The following is a 23252-nucleotide window of genomic DNA, read 5'->3' as shown; positions in this document are numbered from 1 at the left end:
CACAGAGGCAGCAAAGCTTGCAGTTGCTTTACCACCTTGTCTGCTAGTCATATATATATAAAACCAAAATAGGTAATTAAAAGAGGGTATTGGCAAACAAGGATGAAAAATACATCAAAGAAATGAAAACTAATAATGCTGCAAATGAAATTAGAATCCAAGATAAATTAAGTTACAGAAGAAATAGCTGCCTGTGGGCATATTGATGCTGCAACCAAACATGCAGCCAGGGGAACTTAGTGCAGGTGCACTTTGTGACATAAGTGAGGAAGTGGTCGTCACAAAGGTATCCCAGAAGAGCTGATGCTGGCAAAAAACTTCCCTTTACAGGAACTCTTGATATAGTTCATAGTAGTGTAGAGGAAAACATGTTGGAAGCTGACCCAAACTTAGAAGTTTAATAATTCACTAAGTCATAGAAAGACAGATGCTTCCAAATCCTAAGTCATATAACAAAAGAAAGGCAAGAACTGTTTAAACTACTTTTTTTTAAATGTAAATGCAATCATATCACTTTTTGAGAGAGAGAGAGAGAGAGAGAGAGAGAGAGAGAGAGAGAGAGAGAGAGAGAGAGAAGAAAGAGAAAGAGAGAGAATTTTTTAATATTTATTTTTTAGTTTTCGGCGGACACAACATCTTTGTTTGTACGTGGTGCTGAGGATCGAACCCGGGCCGCATGCATGCCAGGCGAGCGCGCTACCGCTTGAGCCACATCCCCAGCCCTGTTTAAACTACTTTTGATAAGTTTTTTACAAAGAAATATAACATTTTAATTTTCAATGATTCCAATATTTTAAATTATGGTGCACTAAGTAAATATGTCTTTCATTTGCCTATACATTTGTAAGAGACAGTAACAGTTTTTAATATTCTAATAAAAAAATTTAAAGGTAACAGTATAATCATAATTTTCCCCATTATTAAGATTGCTTTGCACATTTTCAACTTACATGGTTATTTTATGGACTTCCACTACTGTAAGTGAGAACTGCCTGTATTTTTAGTAGGACAACCTTCTTTGGAACAAGTAGGTTGATAATAAGATCTCAAGAAAAAGAATGAAATGAAATTTTTCCTGTTATTTATTTATTTATTTATTTATTTGTGGTGCTGGATTGAATCCAGGGTTTTGTGCATATGAGGTAAGCACTCTACCAATTGAGCTATATCCCCAACCCTAAATTTTTCCTGTTTTAAAGAGCCTGTTTATGTGTTTTTAAATGAGGGATAGTGGATTTCAAATTGCTTTGCTCAGTTTGTTACTAAACAGATTTAAAAGCATTATTTAGTAGTCTATTAGAATGTCATTATCACATTAGAAATTACAATCTTGGCAAATATGTAAACTTAAATGAAAAAAATTTAATATCACTCTGAAAATGTGGGAGTACATTGTTTTTTGAGGTTATTTTGGGGATACTTGTGAAAAAATACTTGAAAGAACACTGATCTAGTCTCAAAACAGGAAATAGCCTATTACCCCTTACTATTTGGAGGGATGGTCATTTAAAAGATAACAGTTCACTTGAGAATATATATATAATATATATGTTTGTATACATATACCAAATTCCAGATAAAATTAGCAAGAGACAGAAGGATAATAAATGGGACTTTTTAAATTTCAAGCAAGGGAAATCCAAAACTTCCAACTAGAAAAATAAAATTAAGAGCACTGCATCAAACAAATCAAATGTCTTCTTAGTCTGTTTTCTATTACCATAACTGAATACCATAGACTGAATAATTTATAAATAATAGAATTGGTTCATTCAACTCCTGGTTCTAGGAACTGGGAAGTCCAAGAGTGTGGACATATGCTAAGGGCTTCACTGCTGCACCATGTTAGAGGCATCACAGGGCAAAACAGAGCAAGTGAACATCAACACAGGTCTCTCTTTCACTTCTTATAAAGCTACCAATGTCATCAGGGGGGCTCCTTCCTGACAGCCTTACCTAAAATCCTAATTAATGCCCAAAGACCCTACTTCCCAATACCATCAACTCATAAATTTGGCCTTTAAGTTTTAACATTTTTGGAGAGTACATTCAAACCATGGCATAACAGACTGATACTCTCAAATAAGGCAGAGATTAAAACTCTTTAAAGATTTCCTATCTCATTCATTAAAAACCATAGTACTTACAGTCATCTCCTGGATGTCCACCCCTAGCTACTAGCTATTTCATTTTGTCTAAACTGTTCTTTTGACAAGTTCAATCACTGATGTCAGGTTTTTGTTCAATGTTACGTCCCAGTGAGGTCTTCTTTTACCAACCTATTTGAAACGATTTCCCTACTACCATTTGTTATTCCCTGATCTCCTTTTCTGCTTTATTCTAAACCATATTATTTTTAATCATCAAAGTATTATATATTTTGCTTATTTGTCATTTTATTATGTGACTTTTCCTATGAGAATGTAAACTCCATGGGAGCTGTGATTTCTTTTTAATAGTCTTGGAAATCCTACCCATGGCCTTGCCTGTGCTAGGCAAGTACCCTATCATTGAGCTACACCCCCAGCCCAACCTAAGTACTTTTGTTTATGCTGCTTACTAAGAGGAAGCATATCTTCTTTTATGTATTACTACATACACATCCCACCTCTTCATTCTAATTGTAAATTGTATCTTTCTTTGTAAAAGACATAGTTCTCCACTCCTTATTATTCATCAGTTATTATTTTGTTAATGACACATAGTAGATACCTATAAAGTATTTTGTGATTGAAGTATTTTTAGCACCAAAATTTGTATAATAGGATATTTTCTAGCTAAATGTAAAGGGGCCAAGTTTTCAATAGATGCCTCAAAGAATAAACTTTTATGTTGAACTGAGGATAATAACTTATTGTTTGGACTGGTTGTGAAAAAAAATGTGATTTGGGTAGGTAACAAAATCCAGAGTAATGACTGTAGAGTGGTAGAGAAATGTGAACCAGCAAGGTTTCCAGCTGTACTGGTTATAAAATTTTATGTGGCAATCAGAATTTAGCTTAATTTTGAGTTTTTCTTGCTAGTTGTTTACATATGTGATTGAACATCCATTATTTAATTATAAAAGAGAAACTAGATTTTTGCTAAGTAACTTCTTCCATAAACAATGGGAGTTTCTAAAAATTTCTATCATGGCAAACATCCACATTAATATTTCCATATGAATCATCATAACAGAGAATTCACTTTGTATAACACAAACAAGTACAATAGCTTTTGGCCCAGAATATATCTCTTTCAGAGCACATTTGAAATCTGTCTACTATAGAGCTACTATATTCTCTATCTAAAAAGGAATCCAACAGAGTGCACAAACTAGAGGGTATTAAGTGAAATAGTCAATTAATTATTGTACATATATAAATCATATATGTATCCTTACAACTGGTCTCATCTGAAGATGTGCTATGGAAGCATTAGGTCAGTAAAAGACGAAACCATGTTCTGGGAAAAAATATATCTGATATTAATCAGGGAAGTTGCTATAAATTCTAATCCCACTTAAACACTTAGCCAAGGGGCTGGGGATGTGACTCAAGTGGTAGCGCGCTCGCCTGGCATGCGTGCGGCCCAGGTTCGATCCTCAGCACCACATACAAAAAACAAAGATGTTGTGTCTGCCGAAAACTAAAAAAATAAATATTAAAATTCTTTAAAAAAAAAAAAACAACACTTAGCCAAGCCACTGTACCCCATTCAGTGCTTGCCTGCATTTGCCCTATCAATACCACCTGTCCATGAAAGCAGCTTATGAGACAGCAAAGAGAATCTCTAACTCTTCCTGAGAGCTAATTTCAAGCAAGAGATTAAAATGTATATGTTTTAAAAACAAATGAATATGCAAGCATGTCTGAGATGGCATTTTTAAAAAAGTGGACTAGAGATGTAATTATAGGTTACACTATAAAAGACCCTTTAGGGGGCTGGGGTGGTGGCTCAGTGGTAGAGCACTTGCCTAGCACATGTGAGGCCCTGGGTTCAATTCCCAGTACTACATAAAAATAAATAAATAAATAAAGGTGTCCAACTACAACTAAAAGATAGATCTTTAAAAATAAATAAATAAATAAATAAATAAAACAAAGGTCCATTGACAACTAAAAAATATTAAAACAAAAAGATGTTTAGTGTCAGATTTAAGCTAATAGATATGTGCCACAATACACATTTAATACTTGGGTAGGAAATGAAACTATGTATCCAACACAAGAAGTAGGTGATTGAGTTAGGCATCAAAATATTTATTAAACATATTTCTATGTTGTTACAAGGCTATAGAATTGGTGATAAGAAAATTAAAATTTCAGAGAAAAATGTTCTGGATCTGTGCCTTTAACAGAAGCCATTATTTAGTACATAATTTAGCATGTGATTGCTATATCTTCACATGATCTACAAATAAAGATGTAGACTAAGAGCTGGGAATGCAGTTAAGTGGTTCACTTGCCTTGCATATTTGAAGTCCTGGGTTGGATCCTCAGCACAACAATAAAGAAAGGTATGAACTTTAACCACTGAAGGTTGTTACAATTGGAGTGAGAATAGCTACCATTGATATCTAGTGAACAGAGGTCAAAAATGTTAAATATCCTGCAACGCACAAGAACTCTCCCCTGAAAAAAAGAAATTATCTGGTCCAAAATGTCTATAATACCGAAGTTGAGAAAGTCTGTATTAAGTCATTCACCATACTGTAACAGAGCCCCTTTGAAATTAAAAGTTGCATCCCAACTTTCTGGTAACTACTTTTCTGCATCCGGAGTTTCCCCTTGCTGAGAATGGAAACTGAAAAGTTGCATCCTGGCTCAGGCAGGTGCCAAAAAAACTGAAATTGTGGCCTACTTTTGACTAGCACTAAATCTACATATGTATATATTCTGCCATTTGTCCCACTGGACCCCTCTCCTCCTATAAAAGCTATTCATACCCTCAAGTCTCTATCCTTGTGGGAACAAGGTTGGCTTTGAATAAACCTGTTTTCCTTCACCAACCTCAGTCTTCCAAAGTTTAATGTAGCAACAAGATACAGGCTGAGAAAAACAAAAGACCATTTTATATTCTTGATTGTATTTTAAAACCTTGATTTAGATCCTATTAAGACGACATAAATGCCATGGTATCCTGCTTAGAGAGGCAAGGTTGCTTCTTCTTGCGGACTGCCCTCCTTCCCAAAGCCCTTGCTGGTTGGAGTAATCCTGCTCTTCCCATCTACAGCTGAAGGAGGTTTGATGTCAAAAAACTTAAACCATCCAGTCTCCAAATTTTCATAAGACACTCCAGCTTTTTAGATCTGATGGACATTTTTCCAACTGCTACCTAGCTTCACTGCTGGAAGCTTTGGGAACTTGTCCCATGAGTGGTCATTTCTTTCTGGCTAACATCTGTAATGGTTTAATAAATTTTGTTTCCGAGATCCTGGTTTAATATCTGCCACAGAAAAACTTACCCCAACTACTATGCACTGATCACTAAAGGAGACTAATTAGATACAGAAATAAACTGCTTAAATGGGACCTAGTATTATTACCAGGAATGAAGGTTCTACTGTTTGCCTAGCATGTAAAAGGCCCTAGGTTCAATCCCAGCACCAAATAAACAAATAATTTTTAAAAATTTCCATGAGGTTAAGTCATCTTTCCTGTTTGAGTCTCATATTCCCATGCCTTAGACATGTAATAAAATTTGTGTTCTTTTTCCTGTGACGTTTATTGTCAGTGTATTTTATAGACTAAAGTTCCCAAAACTTCAGCAGGAAAAGAGTAAATTTAAAACTTCCGTACAATGCAAATACTGTTTGTCACAAATATAGCAATGTTACTATGCTCCATATATGAAGTATTCAAATAGATATGCAGAACACAAGACCCTACTGATAAGTGAGCAAAGAACATGCCCTGACATTTAAAAATAGGAAACAAATGAAATGAAGTTGGACCTTGGATTGGGGGTGTAGGTCAGTGGTAGAGAACTTATGTGAGGCCCTGGATTCAATCTCCAACAATAAAATAATAATAATAATAATAAATAAATAAATAAAAATGTTGGACCTCAATAAACTAGCATTTATTCACTTTATAGTGTGTGTGTGCAAGGTGTTAGGTGCTGGCATATGTAAGGTATAGAGTTTCTTTTCAAACAAAGGCTCTTTAGCATCCATTCTTATTGGCTGGTGCTTCTGATCTTATTGGTTTGTACCTATAGTGATCGTCAAACATTTTAAATATCATTAAATATGTGCCAATGCCTTCTTAACTTGTAGTAAATTAAATAATACTCCCCTACCCAAATATATCAGGGCCAATCCATAGGACTTGTAAATGTTGCCTTGAAAAGAAAAAATGGGTATTTCCAGATGTGATTAAGTCTATTAAAATGGGGAGATTACCCTTGTTACATCAAAATTCTTGAGACCAAAGGAATCTCTAAGTAAATGGGTTTAACAAGCCATTATTATGCTAGTCAGAAAAAGGACCAGCTCCTGGGACAAGTTCCCCCAACTTCCAGCAGCCAGGCTAGAAAGCAGTTGGAAATGTCTACTGGACTTAATTCTAAGAACATTTTTATAACAAAACTTTGGGGGATAGTAGGGGATAGGAAAGGTAGCAGAACACAACAATTACTAATAGGGCATTATGTAAAATTGTGGATGTGTAACCGACATGATTCTGCAATCTGCATTTGGGGTAAAATTGGGAGTTCATAACCCACTTCAATATAATGTATGAAATATGATATGTCAAGAGCTTTGTAATGTTGTGAACAACCAATAAAAAAAATACAAAAAAAAAAACTTTGGGGAAGGAAAATGTAAGATGTTTATATTTAACCTGTCTTGCTATTGCTAAAAGGAATGGGATAACACAAAGTGAGGAATGTTTTGGGGTAGATGGGCAGTCCACAGAAGTAATTATTGCTTCTGGATTAGCTGGTGTTGTAACAGGATGTGGTGGCTGGCACCTAGGAGGTCCTGATGGTATTTGAAGTAAGGTTTTAATATACATTCAGAACTGAGAAGCGGACTTTTGTTGTTTATGGACTGTAGCTATTAACTAATTAACCTTACCCAGCACTCCTCCCCTTTATCCTCTGGTCTTGTAATTAAATTGAGGACAACTTAGAACATTTTTTTTTCCTCATCTTGGATGGTCTAGGTAGGCCCTAAATGTAATCACAAGTGTCATCATAAGAAAAGTCAGAGAGAGAGATTCAAGAAGAAAGGGTCTTGAGTTCTTGCCCAGGGCTACATTCAAGCGATCCTCCTGTCTTGGCCTCCCAGGTAGCTGGGAAGCATGAGCCACCAGGGCAAGTTAAAGCTATTAAGTTCTGAGGTAATTCATTATGCAGCAATAGATAACTAATACAGTCACAAATTACCAAAGCTCACTCAAGAGATATAACTTGAATAGTCCTTCATTTAATAAAAAAATTCAAATATGGTTAAAAACCTTCCAACAAAGAAAACTCCAAGCCTACATGAAGTTGAAATTGGTCACTGCTGAAGTCAATGAAGCATTTTAAAAAATAATGACCAGCTATTATTTTCATTGTTGCTTCTTTTAATGTAATATTTATTTTTGGCTGCCTTATACTCTTTCCATTTTTGTTAATCAGCAGGTTTTTAAAAACATTTATTTATTTTTAGTTGTAGTTGGACACAATACCTTCATTTTATTTATTTATTTTTATGTGGTGCTGAGGATCAAACCCAGGGCCTTGCATATGCTAGGCGAGCACTCTACCACTGAGCTACAACAGCAGTTTTATAATGTGATTTCTCTTTTTTTTTTTTTGGTGCTGGGGACTAAATCCTGGGCCTTGTGCACATTAAGCATGCATTCTACCACTGAGCTATACATATCCGTATTTGGTTTTCATTTTATTTATCCTGTTTAGGGGTTCATAGGTTCTTTCTTTTTTCCAGCTATGTTGCTCAGGGTGGCCTTGAACTTCTGGGCTCCAGAGATTCTCTTGCCTCAGTCTCACCTAATAGCTGGGAATACAGGTGTCTACGACTATTATGTCCAGTTGATATTAGTTCTTAAAACTAGTTTGATGTCTTTCATCAATTTTGTGAAGTTCTGTCATTATCTTACAAACTATATTCTTCTCCCCTGGGACACTCTTTCCTATATTAGATCTTTTTACAACATTTTTCTTCTGTATTTTCATTGTTTTGTCCCTCTTTGCATCATTCTATTTTCTTCTAACTTGTGTTTATTCACCAATTCTTTTTCACTATTGCCTGCTCTGCTGTCACATCTATTCATTAAAATTCTGATTTTCATTTCTAGTATTTCCATTTTGTTTTTAATATAATTTTCAATTCTTTGCCAAAATTCTCAGAAGTTTGTCTCTGAGGACTCCAATATCTGGAGGTCCTGCAGATGTGTTTAAAAAACAATTTTTGCTGGTTTTCACTCATGTCTCTTTGTGTGGCTACTTTTATTGTGTACCCTATAATGTGCTTGCAAAACTTCACAGATCTATTTATTTTTGGAGTACTGAGAATTGAACCCAGAGGAACTTTACCACTGAGTTACATTTCAAGCCCTTTTTATTTTATTTATTTAAAGTATTTCTTTTTTAGTTCTTTTTAGGTGGACACAATATCTTTATTTTACATTTATGTGGCACTGAGGATAGAACCCAGTGCCTTGTGCATGCTGAGTGAGCACTCTACCACTGAGCCACGACCTCAGTCTCCTTTTTATTTTTGAGAAGGGTCTCACTAAATTTCTTAGTGAGTTGTTAAGTTAGCAAGGCTGTACTTGAACTTGGGATCTTCCTGCCTCGGCCTCCCAAGGTTCTGGGATTACAGGTGTGTGCCACGTGCCTGGTCACATTTATTTTGAGGACTAGTATGTTAGTTTCTTTCTGCTGCATAACAATATTTCTATAAATTTAATGTCTTAATTGCAAGATCCTCTGCTTCATGGTCTAAGGTTACAGTCATAGTGTTAGCTGGTCTCAGTTGAAGCTCCATTGGAGCAGGTTCACTTCGAAAATCATAGGTTGCTGGCAGCATTTGGTTCCTTGCAGAATATTGGAATCGGGGCTAGAGACCACCCTCACTTGCTGGCCATGTGGCTTCTTCCAGCAGCCAGCTCCAACATGCCAGTTTGCTCTTAAGATGGGCATGAGCATTTGATGTAATTATTTATATACAATCATGTATACACCGTCATCTTCATGTTATTTTATTGATTTGAAACAAGCCATAGATCACACACACACAAGGAATACCAAATGACAGGGATTAGCTTAAGAGTCTTCTATACCTAGTCCTCGTAAGAAGTAAATTTAGATTTGCTTTTGCCAGGCACCTGGGAACTCTAAAAATCTTAGATTCAATCCAATTTCAGAGACAGAGTATTTAAAGCCATCCCTTTAAAGGTATATTTACTTCTGGATCATTCTTACTCCTAATGAGCACTACTTAGGATCCTTTTCCCCTGACTCAAAGTGAGGGAAAAGCTTTACCAATGCAGACATACTTCAGTGTCTCTTCCTCTGGTCTCATGAAGTTATCAACATAACCCCTTAATGCCTCAGCTACCACTTACAGATAGGGCAATTTACAGGGAAAACAGTCTACTTACCAAAGTTTCTTAGAAATTCTTCATTGTTGTCAGCTCTCTGTAGTCTTTAATCAGATGTTTTTGACATTTGTTCAAGTGTCAGCTTTTATGCTCAGCAGAAAATCACTTGGCCGACCATTACTGTAAATGAAACTTATTTTATGTATTTTTGTGGTACAGGGAGGGATTTAACCCAGGACCTTCCACATACTAGGCAAGCATTATTGAGCTACAGTCCTAGTCCAAAAATCTAATTTTTTTTAGTTCTATAATTTTTAATGTTAGTGGTCTGAGCATACACAAATGTAATTTATAAGAATAGATGTGTTTCAATATAATCTAACCTATTAAAGCAAAACAAAGATCTACCTTTTAACTTAAAAAAGATTGCAGAGTATCAATTTTTCCTCACTAAATTATACTGAATATTTATATTTCTGGAGCTTCACATAATTTGGAAAAGAAAATCCTAATATTATTACATACTGAGTATTTATGGCTAAAACATGAGTTTAGAAATTAGAATAGATTTGTAAAAATTTCTATATTAGTTGATATTTTGCTAATATCCCTATATGAAAGTCTCTTATATGTTGAATAGTCCTACAAATTACTTATTTTATTGATCAAAACTTCATTGCCACCAGGCGCAGTGGTGCACACCCGTAATCCCAGCAGCTTGGGAGGATGAGACAGGAGAATTGTGAGTTCAAAGCCAGCCTCAGCAAAAGCAAGGCATTCAGCAACTCAGTAAGAGCCTGTCTCTAAATAAAATACAAAATAGGGCTGGGGACGTGGCTTAGTGGTCAAGTGCCCCTAAATTCAATCCCCGGTACTCCCCCTATTAAAAAAAAAAAAAAAAAAACTACATTGCCAAATAGAAATAACACACTGATTAAACCCAACATACTAGTTATTGTCTATGATGCTAAGACATAAACTTAAGATAATTGAAGGACATTAATATGTATTTTATTTAAAAAAGAAATAAAGTTGATGAGAACTTGGACAATCAATACTGCATCCATTTTTTTAATATTTATTTTTTAGTTTTTGGTGGACACAACATCTTTATTTTATTTTTATGTGGTGTTGAGGCTCGAACCCAACACCTGGGCGCATGCCAGGCGAGTGCGCTACCGCTTGAGCCACATCCCCAGCCCAGCATCTATTTTTTTAAAAATATATTTTTTAAGTTGTAGATGGACAGAATACCTTTGTTTATTTATTTTTATGTGGTGCTGAGGATCAAACCCAGTGCCTCACATATGTGAGGCAAGCGCTCTACTGCTGAGCCACAACCCCAGTCTTCCCACTTTTTTTTTTTTAATGGTGCTGGGAATTGAACCCATGGCCTTCTGTGTTAGGTAAGTGTCTACCACTAAGCCACATCCCCAGACCCAGCATCTCTATCTTTAAAATACACTGATTTGAGAGAGAGCCTCTTATTATTATTGTTTTTGGTACCAGAGATTGAACCAGGGGTGCTTAACCACTGAGCCACATCCCCAGCGGGGTGTGGGGCACCTTTTTTTTTTTTTTTAGTTGTAGATGGACACAATACCTTTATTTTATTTATTTTGATGTGGTGCTGAGTTTCAAACCCAGTGCCTCATAAGTGTGAGGCAAGCACTCTGCCACTGAGTCTCAATCTCAGCCCTGATACAGGGTCTTGGTAAATTGCTTAGGTCCTAAACTGTTGAAGCTGGCTTTGAATTTGCAATCCTCCTGCTTCAGCCTCTTGAGCTGCTGGGATTACAGGCAATGTGCCACTGTGCCCAGCTGAAAGCCTCTTTTTCTTATATGAATAAATAACTGGGGGTGGCAAGGGAAGGCATCAGGCTTACTTTTAAGATCTGAAACTACTGGATATACTTTTGAAAATAATTACCTTAAGAAAATTTGGCCACTCTCTCTAGGAATAAATTAAAAAACACAATCCAACTATACCTTTGGCATAGACCACTGGTTTTACCTACCTCAATTCTGTACTTCTCTTTTTTCCAATTTTTCCTATACACATGACCACCTGGAAAGCTGTATTTGCCATTTCCTTGCAGTTAGGTGGGGTATTATGACTAAGTTTTCATGAATGGTATTTAAAAGACATCTTGGGTACAATTCTGGGAAATTCCCTTAAACCAGGAGCTGTAACCTTCTAACTGCCCTCTTTCTTGCTAGCCAGAATGTTGCTGTGAGTGTTGGAGCTTACACAACCTAATGAGTTGAAAGCCAAGTGCTTGGTAGAGCAACACTGCAGCCTTGAAATACTTCTGGACTTCTTTGAAGAGAGAGGGGAATTTTTTTCTTTTTTCTTTTAAGCCACTAGTGTTAAGGGTCTTAGTTTTATGCTGATGAACCTAATCTTAACTAATACACATTTCAATTGTTGGTATATTACTCCTTTATTAGAAATTGTAAATGAGAAATTATTTCAACACCTGAAGACCAAACTACAATAGAAGATTCCATAGGTTCAAGATTTTGAGACATTCTGGAAAGAGTTTTCTGTAAAGTATATCCTTTCCGTGGCATGGCAACATCATTCTTCTTTAAAAAGGTTACTGGACAGACATCATTCCCACCATCACCTATATACACAATTTGTGTATAATTCACTCCCTGTTGTAACTGTTTTTCTACAAATTCTACCAAAACTACATTTTTGCAAAGATTCTTTGGGCACCTATTACAAGAATGAGCATGATAATTTTCCACAGTGAGATGACCATTGCTATCAAAAGCTGCTGGATTTGTAAACACTTTAGCAAATATATCATGAAAATTGGCAGCTTCTAAAACCCAGTCTATGAAGACTGAATTTGAATCTGAAATAATGATGCAGTCAAATTTATCCTTATTCTTTCTTATAAAGTTGAAAAGTTCCACCATCCCTGGAGTGAAAGGTATTGATGTCATTGTTGTTTTCATTTCATTTTCTCTTACACCTTCATCTCCCAAATACTTAAAGACTCTGCCCATAAATTCTGTCCAAAATCCTTTTTGATAAGAATCTTGTAGTTCAATAGGAAGTTTTTTGTCTGGAGCACATTGCACAATCCAGGTGTCACTATTGTCATCTATGATTGTATTGTCAAAGTCAAACACCAACAAAATTTTCATGGTTCCAGAAATAGATTTGGGTTACCCTGAAAAAGAAGAAATATGATTCCCTAAACATACTGTGTTTGCATACTGGCTATTAAACTAATTTTAAAGCCTAAGTAACTATTAATCTGCTAAACAAGGAATATGAACAAGTGATTAAGCATATTAAGATCATCACTTAATCACTTTTTCCTAAGAGGCACAGGCCATATTTGAGTATTTTAAGTGAATCGAAAACAAAATATCTAGAAATGATACTCAGTATTATCGTGTTTCTGTGGGGATGATTCTTTGAGCACTCAGAATGAAACTACAGAGCTATCCAGAAAGGAAATTTATGAAGTAATCTCTTATAGTCAAATTTATAAAAGTTATAAGACAGAAGACAAGTGAATCATCCTTACTATCTTTAAATTATCAATCAGTCATTTTATTACCTTATTATATTTTCAGTAATCCTCACATTAAATAACAGGTCATAAATAATATGGATTCTCCATATAATCTTAGTAACTAAAATTCTGAACAAATTTAACATAGCATGTAATCCTGTAAAATGTAAAATAATTTTTTAAAAAGGTATTTAGCTGAAATTAATTTCTAAATGCCAATGTTATAACTAGGTGACTGCTTAATGTTATCATGAAGATTCTAAAAGAATTACTTGAGAAATGGAGGTCAATTCAATTCTTCCAAACCAGAATAATTCTTGTTAATAGTTTTCACATTAATTTACATCTTCTTTAGATAGTTCAGCTTTGAGGGCCAAATATTCTGAATGTATTTGAGTAATAACACTACTTGTGATGGAACAAATTAGTCTCTATTTTCATTGTTTCTAATTAGAAAACAACAAAAACAGCTGGGCAAGATGGTGCATGCCTGTAATTCCAGTGGCTGAGGAGGCTGACACAGGAGGAGCAACTTAGTGAGGCCCTTAGCAATTCAGTGAGACCTCTGTCTCTAAATAAAACACACACACACACACAAAAAAAAACTGGGGATGTAGCTCAGTGATTGAGTGCTTCTGAGTTCAATCCCCAATACAAAAACAAAAACAAAAAAAAAAAAAAAGAAGAAAGAAAAAAAATAATGAAAACCATTAATTATAAATCACAAGAGAAAAGGGAAAATTAAGCAGGTCAACAGACAGTATAAATGAATGTTATCATATGAAAAAAGTTAGCAATTTTATAGAATACCCAGGAAAGGCTAGAACTTGTGTGTGCAAACAAAAAGAAAAAAAATTGGCAAATATTTTTGAGTAACCATTATATGCAAGGCATGGGACTGGGGACTTACAATCATCAATTATCACATTTAATTTTTACATATTATTAAGTAAAAATTATTATTATCCTCATCCTAAAAATATAAACTGAAACTTAAAAGTAGCTGAGTATTAGAACTGAAATTTTGGACTCAGCTTAATTCCAAGGTTTTTGCTTTTAAGTACAACACTCCAGTGTCAAAGAAACAGAATATTAAAAAGTATACATTACTTTAAAAATAAAATACAGGGGCTAGGGTTGTAGCTCAGTGGCAGAGTGCTTGCCTAGCATATGTGAGGCCTTGGGTTGGATCCCCAGTATCACATAAAAACTAAATAAAAAAAGATATTGCATCCATTTACAACTTAAAAAAAATGACAAAGTAGGTTATCTTGGTTAAAAACATGTTTAATTATAGAAAAATATTCATTAGTCTCAAAATACACACTAATTATAATACCACATTTGTGATCCAATTTATAACCATCCTGAGATTTTAGCAAGAAATCCTAAAAAAAAAAAAAAAAAAGTGTAGAACTCCACCAATAAGAAAAAGAAGAAATCAATTAAAAATGGGAAACATACCATTTAACCACGTGCATTTTCTGGTTTATTACAAAAGATATGTAGTAAAGACATAACAGAGCTCTTGAAGCACACATGAGAAAGTATTCTTTCTCTCAAAGTTAGAAAATCCTATTGTATGAATTTAGATGGTACACAATATGCTAACACTCTGGATCCTTGTATTATAAATGCTTAATCCAGGTTTCTGTTACTGGCTCCCAGAGATTTAAGTGAAGAATTCACTTTTCCATAGAACCAATGTAATAAATAGTAATAAGGCATAGTTGATGATCACATTAGTACTATAAGTACATTTTAGATTAAACATTATTATGAGCATTTGGCATTTGTAATTTTAAAAAATTTTCTAGGGTTTGGGGTGAAGCTCAGAAGTAAAGCACTTGGCTAGCATGTATGAAGGTCTGGGTTTGATTCCCAGCTCATATTAAAAACAAAAACAAAAACAAAAAACTAATGTAACTTATTGTTGGTTGAAAACTGCCTCCAGCCTATATTTAGTATATAATAAATTACTGACATTTCTGAACTGTTAGACTCAAAATATCATGACATTGAAGTTAACATGGCTTTAATGCTGACCTAGGAATATATTTTTCTTAATTTTAGATCTTTCTTCTTTCACCATTCAACATATACCTTTACTAAAAATACTTGGGACTGGGGATATAGCTCAGTAGGTAGAGTACCTGCCTTGCATGCACAAGGCCCTGGGTTCAATCCCCAGCACCACAAAAAAAAAAAAAAAAAAAAAAGAAAAAATACTTACCCAAATTAGTATTTCCAATACAATTAATCTTACTTCAGCATAGAGTTTAGGTTAAACAGTCATGACAATCTTCAGTTTTAAACACCAGTCAGTTGCCAATTGTTTTTAAATATTTCTCCTATACTGTATGCAGGGAAAAAAGTCTTCTGATTTGGAGCACAGAAATGGAAACCGCTTAACTCCTACAATTAATAAAAGTATTTTAAAAGTTGTATTTTCTAATTATGCTGTTTTTCTTGTATCAGAAAAGCATTTTTTTTTTGGCAACAGGATAAAACCCTTTGAATACACAAATAACCTTAAATAAATACAAAACAGGGAAAGGTATATGGAAAAATATTTTATCCATTGGATAAAATCACAAGTGTTAAGCCAATTGAGATTTCCATGTTCCAGTATTTTTTACTCATTAAGCAATAAAGAAATATCACATTTCATTTTCAGTAAACATTCAGAGATTTAGTGATGTACTCAAAATAAAAATAACTCCAAAAGATTAAGTGCACAAAGATTTAGTTTTAAGAATGTAAATCTTTTTGAAACCTATTTGTTAAAATTCCAAAAACAGTTATTAACTATTCCCCACAAGTAGCATCTATGAGGTATGTCTGCAATGTTTCCAAAAGGTAATGACAACCTATGTGCTTTTTATAACAATGAAAACTGGAAACTACACAGACATTCAAGAATTGGGGATTGATTAAATCAAGTATGTGTCTGATAGCAATCTAAAGGAATATTTATTCAACCAGTAAAAGCTATGATGTTCAGTTCACAAAATAGTGTTTACACTATAATCCCTTTTTGTTTTTTAAAAAAGAAATGTTGGGGCTGGGGATGTGGCTCAAGCGGTAGCGCGCTCGCCTGGCATGCGTGTGGCCCGGGTCCGATCCTCAGCACCACATACAAAGATGTGTCTGCCGAAAACTAAAAAATAAATATTGAAAAATTCCCTCTGCTCTCTCTCTCTAAAAAAAAAAAAAAAAAAGAAGAAGAAGAAGATAAAAAAAAAAGAAATGTTTTTGTGCACAGCAGTAGGGTCTTGATGAGTAGTTCAACTGCAGTTTCTACCTTCCACATTAATCATGTAAAAAAAAAAATTCCCCAGAATAACTTAAACTCTGTTTCAGATCATTGTGCAAATGGTATCTTCTTAAATTCACAACAAAAAAATAAGAGTGAGAGGCTAAGAACAACAAATAACTAACTCTAGATCAACTTGTTTGTGAAGATGTACAGGTTAGAGTTGCAACCTGGTGTCAATAATATCTGACCATATCAAACTGGCAAATTTTTAACATCAAATCTTATGAGATTCAATACTTTTTGTTAAAACTCTACAGAATTTTTGTTGGGACTCAATACCCCATGATCTCTGATGATTTTGCACATCTTAAAAGCAATGCAGTCACAGTCCATTGCTCTGGACTACTGTCTAGAGGATGTTTGAACAGTTGCAGCCTTGAAAGACAAGTCTGCTGTCCATTAAAAAAAAAAAAAAGATTTGAGTTCCCTCAACTCAGAGTTCCTGTCCTGTGACGCTCATTCCACATCCACATGACTCTGGCCTGCTTCACAACACTCTGGCTTGGGGGAACTGAGGAAAAATTGCTGATATTCTGGCTACTGCTGTAATTCATTCATCTCTGACCTAGGATTCTTGGGTGTTGTACAAAACTGTGACAGGCTGTTTTTAGCCTGCAAACAGGGTCAAATCTCCTACCCTTCCCAGTTCTTGATGAGTTTTAAGCTATGCTCTCCCCAAAACTATCAGTGTTGTATGTGCACAACATTTTGTTAGCATTACGATTAATATAAATATTTTATTAATCTTTCCATACTTACCAGCATTATTACAGTGGAACATCTGATAGAAAACCTGAAGAAAAATAGCACAACTAAGTGTTAGAAATTTACTTATTAAAAATCTTAGGTGCTTTCATTTTGAGTGACTTCAGTTTGATGCCTAATGTATACGTGTCGCAGGCAACTAATTAGTAATGAAATCATCTGTACATCAAGGTGTTTGAGAAGGATCTTTTGAAACCAAGGGCGCACACTCACTCTTCACCGATTTTTGTGTCGTTATAGAGATCTGACTGGTCTTCAAAATACATTCAATTTACTATCATTTAGTTACGAGGCGGTTCAAAATAGCTTAAAGGTCCAAACATGAATGTTTTGGGGAAAACATCCAGATTTTAATAGTCCTATTAAAAAAAAAAACTTAGCCCCACCTAGCCCTGATCAATACCTCAGAAATCAAATCATTTAAATATAGCTTTTGTGTCAATTAATCCCTGGGTTTGAGAGTTAAGGGAGGGCTTTCCCTTCACATTCCACCCGCGAGGAGGTCTGTGGGCCACACACACCGAGCCCAGGCCTCGCACTCACACACCTGCTGGGTCCACCCCGAACGAAGGCGTCGGGACCTCTTCGGGGTCGACCCCCGAGAGGCGCGCACCAGGTGGGGATGGGAGCAGCAGGCGGGGCCGGGGCCCGGGGTCTTCTCACTGACCCACGCCGGGAGTCAGCAGCCAGCAGCCCTTCTGGCGTCCGCGAGGCTCCCGCGGGTCCGGTCCTCCAGCCTCGCCCCGGCGCCTGGCCGCTAGGGCCGCCCACTCACCCGCCCGACCTCCGCTTTCCGCGCAGGCGCAGCCTCAGATCCCGAGCCTCACCTCCTACTAGGGTGCGTTCCCGGTTCCTCGGCGACAGTCTGCGTCACTTCCGGTAGTGTTGCTAAGCAACCAAGTGGTCAGGGAAACCCTCCGTAGGCAGGAGTCTACTCTGCGCTGGTCTCCTATCCGGGTTTGGGCGCGGGGTGTGCTACTAGTTAGAGATGCTAGTGCGGTTTGGGCGGCGCGCTGGACAGGCGAGAGAAAGCACAGGTGAGCTAACCTGGCCCTTTCCTGCTGAACTCCTGGGAGCTTAAGCTTCGGTATTCACTGAATGAATAGGAATATCTTTGGGAAATATCAATGACCTCCTTAGACTCTGCTACAAACCAGCTGAATGGTCTTTACTACAGTCTCTTGAAGGAAACGTCTCTATTACCTCCCTCCACTCTAAAATCTCTCCCTAAGTCAAATGATTTGATAAAGTGTAAAAAACAATAATTATAATAATGCTACTTAAGATGTTGTAACTCAATGACCTGTTATAAAGTTTTGACTTTGTAATCGAAATAGAAAAGTGGGCTTCTAAATAAGTATTGATCAGTTTTAACTACAACGGTTTCTTAAATTTGTAAATCTCCAGCTGGGCGTGGTGGCACACACCTGTAATGCCAGCAGCTTGGGTGACTGAGGCAGGAGGATAACAAGTTTGAGGCCAGCCTCAGTAACTTAGCAAGCCCCTGTTTCCAAATAAGAAATATAAGGGGCTGGACATGTAACTCAGTGGTAAAGACTCCCTGGGTTCAGCCCTCAGTATTGGAAAAAAAAATCTGTAAATTCCTATATAATATTGTTGTCATGGTAACAACTAGAATCTTGAGTATTTGAACTTTCTTCATGTCATTGACTGAGCTTCTGTAGCATTAGCCCCCCTGCACTTGATGCATTCGTTCTCTCACCAGTGGACCCCACCCAGTATTTGTGCAGTGGACATCTTATGAATTAGTAGCAGAGTTGTGCCATATAAAAGGAGAGAGAGGCTATCATATGGCAAGTATTGACAAGCACACTTACGCCCACATATTCACTTTCCTGTATGTGCTATATATGCAGTACTGCACTAAACAACTTAGTTTGCTTACTAAGTGTTAAATGTTTTATAACAAATGACCCAAAACTTTCCATATGGGCCTCAGCTAAATTATCATCTCCATTTGGGAAGGGTACAGTAGGATAGGGATTCACATACAATTTAAGTGAAACAAATAATTATATGAAAAATTAGTGGGGTGCATTAGCCAGAATGATGGAATAAAGATTCCTAAAAATTCTCCCTTCCAAAAAATCAACAAGAACTCTGAAAAAAATAGTCAATATCAACATTTTAGAACTCTGGAAATTAACTAATAATAATCCCAGCAGAGAGTGTACAAGAAAAACAGCAGAATCTTGGTAACAATAGGGAAGTATTTGGGATAGTAATTTGCCTTAGGCCTATATTTTTCTCCCAATCCCATGGTATCTTAGAAAAACAGAACAATAACAGTGAAAACCATTGATTTAGCAGCTTTTGGAGGGGGAAGAACATGATTTGACTCCCTTTAAAACCCATTTCACAGATAACTGTTATTATTTGACATGCCTAGGAATTCGGTGCTATGGCTTAAATGTGGGTACTGCCACCCAAAGGTCCATATGCTAAAGACTTGGTCTTTAAGAGGTAAGGCCTAAACCACTTATGGTGGCACTAGCCTGTGATTCCAGCTACTGAGAAGCTTTCGGCAGAAGGTCATGAGTTTGAAGCCAGCCTGGACAACATAGGAGACCCTGTCTTGAAAAAAAAAAAAATCAGTGATGTAGGGCCTGGTGGGAGGTCCTTGGGTGTACCTCGAAAGGAATTGTGGAAATCCATACAACATGAATGACAAGTAAAAACAAACAGACTCAAAAGGCCACATATTGTTTGATTCCTTGTATGTGAAATGTCTGAAATAGACAAATCCATAGAAACAAAAGGTAGATAAATGATTGCCAGGGACTGTGAGGAGGGGGGGTTTATGGGAAGTGACTGCTAATGGGTACAGTTTTTTTCCGGGATGATGAAAATGGTCTGGAACTATTTTGTGTTGATAGTTGCACAATCTTATGACTAGACAAAAATCCACTGAATGTTACATTCAACAATGGCAACAATAAATATAAATGTATACATATTTATCAATAAAATATTGATAATCTTTGGAAGATGCATCAATAATACCAGGCACATGAACTGATTTTAGATACCTTTAGGTCACTTGCCACTACTTTTGTCCCTCTTGAATGCTTGAGTGTTCCCTCTGTCCATCTGTCTCTGTCTCTCTTGTCCCATACTTCAACTGTGGCCTGCCTTGCCTACGTTAACCTTTCTAACAACCTCTTCTGAAACTGAATGAGAGCCACTGTGAGGTATGAATCTTGGAAATGAGATTGCCTTCAGAGAAGTAAACTTATATCCACTTTAATTCACTGATTAAAGTTGGTTTATTTTAAATCATCTGTAGCTCTGATATTAAACAGGGCTTTCCTGATCTTTAAAAATATAGGAGAGGGCTAGGGATATAGCTCAGTAGTAGAACACTATTATGCATAAGGCCCTGGATTTGATCCTAGGAACACACACATACATATGCATACACACCCAATTTCCATCCTCAGCACTGAAAAAAATTCTCTCTCTCTCTTCATCCATCCATATACATATGAATTAATGAACTTGACCTATCTTCAGTGGCCCAAGATAGCAAAAAGCTTTTCCAAGCCTTCTGCAGATTCTATTTCTTTTTTTTTTTTAAAGAGAGAGTGGGAGAGAGAGAGAGAGAGAGAGAGAGAGAGAGAGAGAGAGAGAGAGAGAATTTTTAATATTTATTTTTTAGTTATCGGTGGACACAACATCTTTGTTGGTATGTGGTGCTGAGGATTGAACCTGGGCCGCACGCATGCCAGGCGAGCATGCTACCACTTGAGCCACATCCCCAGCCCCAGATTCTATTTCTTTATAGGTGACAGCCCTTTTCCTACATTAAAGTCCATGAAAATATCTACCTGAATAAAACATGTGAATCCAATTATTTTACTGAAGAGATGTCAAAGAGCTGAGATCACATTGTGCGCTACACAGCTTTCTGACATTCTGCTTTCCTGCCACTACTGACAAAGTACACTTTACTTTGTAGGCAATAGCTTCTGCTAGTATGGGCTGTCTGCTCTACCGAGCCTCTTTGTAATTTTGGTAAATTAAATTTTCTTCATTTTATTTCACATTTTAAAAGAATTAGATGACAACATGACACTGTGACCCATAAATATGTATATTTATTACATGTCAAGTAAAAACAACTAAACAGAGGCTGGGGTTGTGGCTCAGTGGTAGAGCACTTGCCTAGTGTGTGTGAGGCACTGGGTTTGATTCTTTTTTTTTTTTGGAGTTTTTTTTTTTTCTTCAAATATTTATTTATTTATTTTTAGTTCTCGGCGGACACAACATCTTTGTTTGTATGTGGTGCTGAGGATTGAACCCGGGCCGCACACATGCCAGGCGAGCGCGCTACTGCTTGAGCCACATCCCCAGCCCTGGGTTTGATTCTTAGCACAATGTTTAAAATAAAATAAATGTCCATTGACAACTAAAATATTAAAAAATAAAAACAAGTAAACAAAGAATTAGAATGATTCTTGGGTCAGAACCAGATGTTGACATGTCCTAACAAGATATTAATTAAGACAGTTGATTTAACTTGGAAATCATAGTTTGGTTAACCTCTGATTGCAAGTAGCATAAACCAAGTTGAGCCACTTTAGGCAAAACAAAAGAAATTTGTAGCTGGTCAAAGTGGTGCATGCCTGTAATCCCAGTGGCTTGGGAGGCTGAGGCAGGAGAGTTCAAAGCCAGCCTCAGCAATAGCAAGGCGCTAAGCAACTCAGTGAGACCCTGTCTCTAAATAAAATACAAAATAGGGCTGGGGTTGTGGCTCAGTGATTGAGTGTCCCTGAGTTCACTCTTCAGTACCCTCCCCCACCAAAAAGAAATTTGTTATAAAGCTCTAAGAACACTTTGATCATAATTTTTTGGTTGAAAGTGAATAATTAGTTAAAACCAAAGAATATTTTGGTTCACATACCTGAAAATTCAGGTATAAATTTATCTAAAACACTGGGCCATTTCTTAGTTTAAATTGACTTTATTCTGCATGCAGAGGCTTGATCTGTAGCAGTCAAGATAGTACCCATCATTCTAAACTCACTTTACTTTAGCAGCCAATTTCCCACTCTCATAAGCTTTTTTTCAAACCCTGTGATGACTGATTCTGTCAGGATTAAAAAAATTTTTTTTTTAGTTGTAGAGAGACACAATACCTTTATTTTATTTATTTTCATTTGGTGCTGAGGATTGAACCCAGTGCCTCACATGTGCTAGGGAAACGCTCCACCATTGAGCTACAACCCCAGCCCATGATTCTGGCAGTTTTTCTTTCAGAATTTGTTTCTCGGTCTGGAGAGAAAGATCACGTGATTTTCTTACTTCTGCTTTGTTATGTCCCTAAAAATTGTAAAAATGAAATAGTAAATATTTATTAAGAACATATTGTGTACCAAACACTATTCTAAATTCCAGATATATATAATACACATGCCTAACTTTATTTAATCACCAAACCAACCTTACAAAGTAGGTACTGTTAATAATGCCATTTTGCAATTAAAGAAACAGATTCATAAGGGTGAAATAATATTATCTAGAGTCATATAATTATTATATGGTATGTTCAGAAAAAGTCCAGGTAGTCTGTCTCTAGAGTCCACACTCTTTCCTACTATTACCTTCATTAGATCTGACCTACCCATTGTTATTCAAATGCCTTTTTCTGTTTTGGGTGAATTTCTTTCTTTATAAGCCCTACTGCCTTAAGATAGAAGGCAGAATCAATTTTCAGACTCCCATGAAGCTAGGCTTCAGGCATGAGGCTAATACTAAGTTTTGCATATGTCAGATTTATATTATGAAAACAGCAGTATAAAGCAAACAAATAGCATGTTTAGTTTTCTGAAGAGAATGCCAGCAATGTTTCAGAGGCAACAGTGGTAAAGGTTCAGGTATTTGATAATCAGTGGAAAAGTTGTAAATTGGGCAAGTCAAATTGTCTACCCAGTGCCAGTTACCATCAGCCTTCACTGTAGCCTCATTGATAAGGTTTTTGTGATATTTTGCATGTATTTCTTCCAAGGGTGATTCTGGCTCTCTAGAAGATTGAACAGGTTTCCTAATACCCCTTACTGAATCCCTATT

At 36.2% G+C, this 23252-nt stretch overlaps 3 protein-coding genes across 4 annotated transcripts in view; 1 reads left to right on the top strand and 2 right to left on the bottom strand.

The window, feature by feature from the left end:
• Positions 1-17749, bottom strand: part of Klhl23 (kelch like family member 23) — a 37121-nt gene extending 19372 nt beyond the window's left edge. The window contains exons 1-3 of one of the 2 annotated variants that reach the window (XM_077802743.1): positions 17710-17749; positions 17157-17190; positions 9600-9719 (exon numbers count right to left, since the gene is read on the bottom strand). The gene's annotated coding sequence lies outside the window, so the exon portion shown is untranslated. Of the gene's footprint in view, positions 1-9599; positions 9720-15311; positions 15398-17156; positions 17191-17709 lie in introns of those variants that run through there. The other variant, XM_026389535.2, reaches the window with a different exon arrangement.
• Phospho2 (phosphatase, orphan 2) lies at positions 11971-15400 on the bottom strand. The gene is made up of 2 exons (XM_026389538.2): positions 15312-15400; positions 11971-12727 (listed from the first exon to the last, which is right to left on the bottom strand). The coding sequence occupies exon 2, from the start codon at positions 12699-12701 to the stop codon at positions 11976-11978; it is 726 nt and encodes a 241-aa protein (XP_026245323.1). The 5' UTR covers positions 12702-12727; positions 15312-15400; the 3' UTR covers positions 11971-11975.
• Positions 17750-18150: 401 nt separating the features above from the next.
• Positions 18151-23252, top strand: part of Cfap210 (cilia and flagella associated protein 210) — a 39248-nt gene continuing 34146 nt past the window's right edge. The window contains exon 1 of the mRNA XM_026389537.2: positions 18151-18199. Coding sequence (XP_026245322.1) covers positions 18151-18199 — 49 coding nt within the window. The remainder of the gene's footprint in view (positions 18200-23252) is intronic.

This window comes from Urocitellus parryii, chromosome 1, assembly GCF_045843805.1.
Source record: "Urocitellus parryii isolate mUroPar1 chromosome 1, mUroPar1.hap1, whole genome shotgun sequence".
NCBI classification, from domain to species: Eukaryota; Metazoa; Chordata; class Mammalia; order Rodentia; family Sciuridae; genus Urocitellus; species Urocitellus parryii.
This window is presented reverse-complemented; position numbering and strand designations above follow the sequence as displayed.

Bases quoted from the DNA above. Each gene is read 5' to 3' on its own strand.
- Phospho2 (XM_026389538.2), bottom strand. From the start codon at position 12,701: ATGAAAATTTTGTTGGTGTTTGACTTTGACAATACAATCATAGATGAC.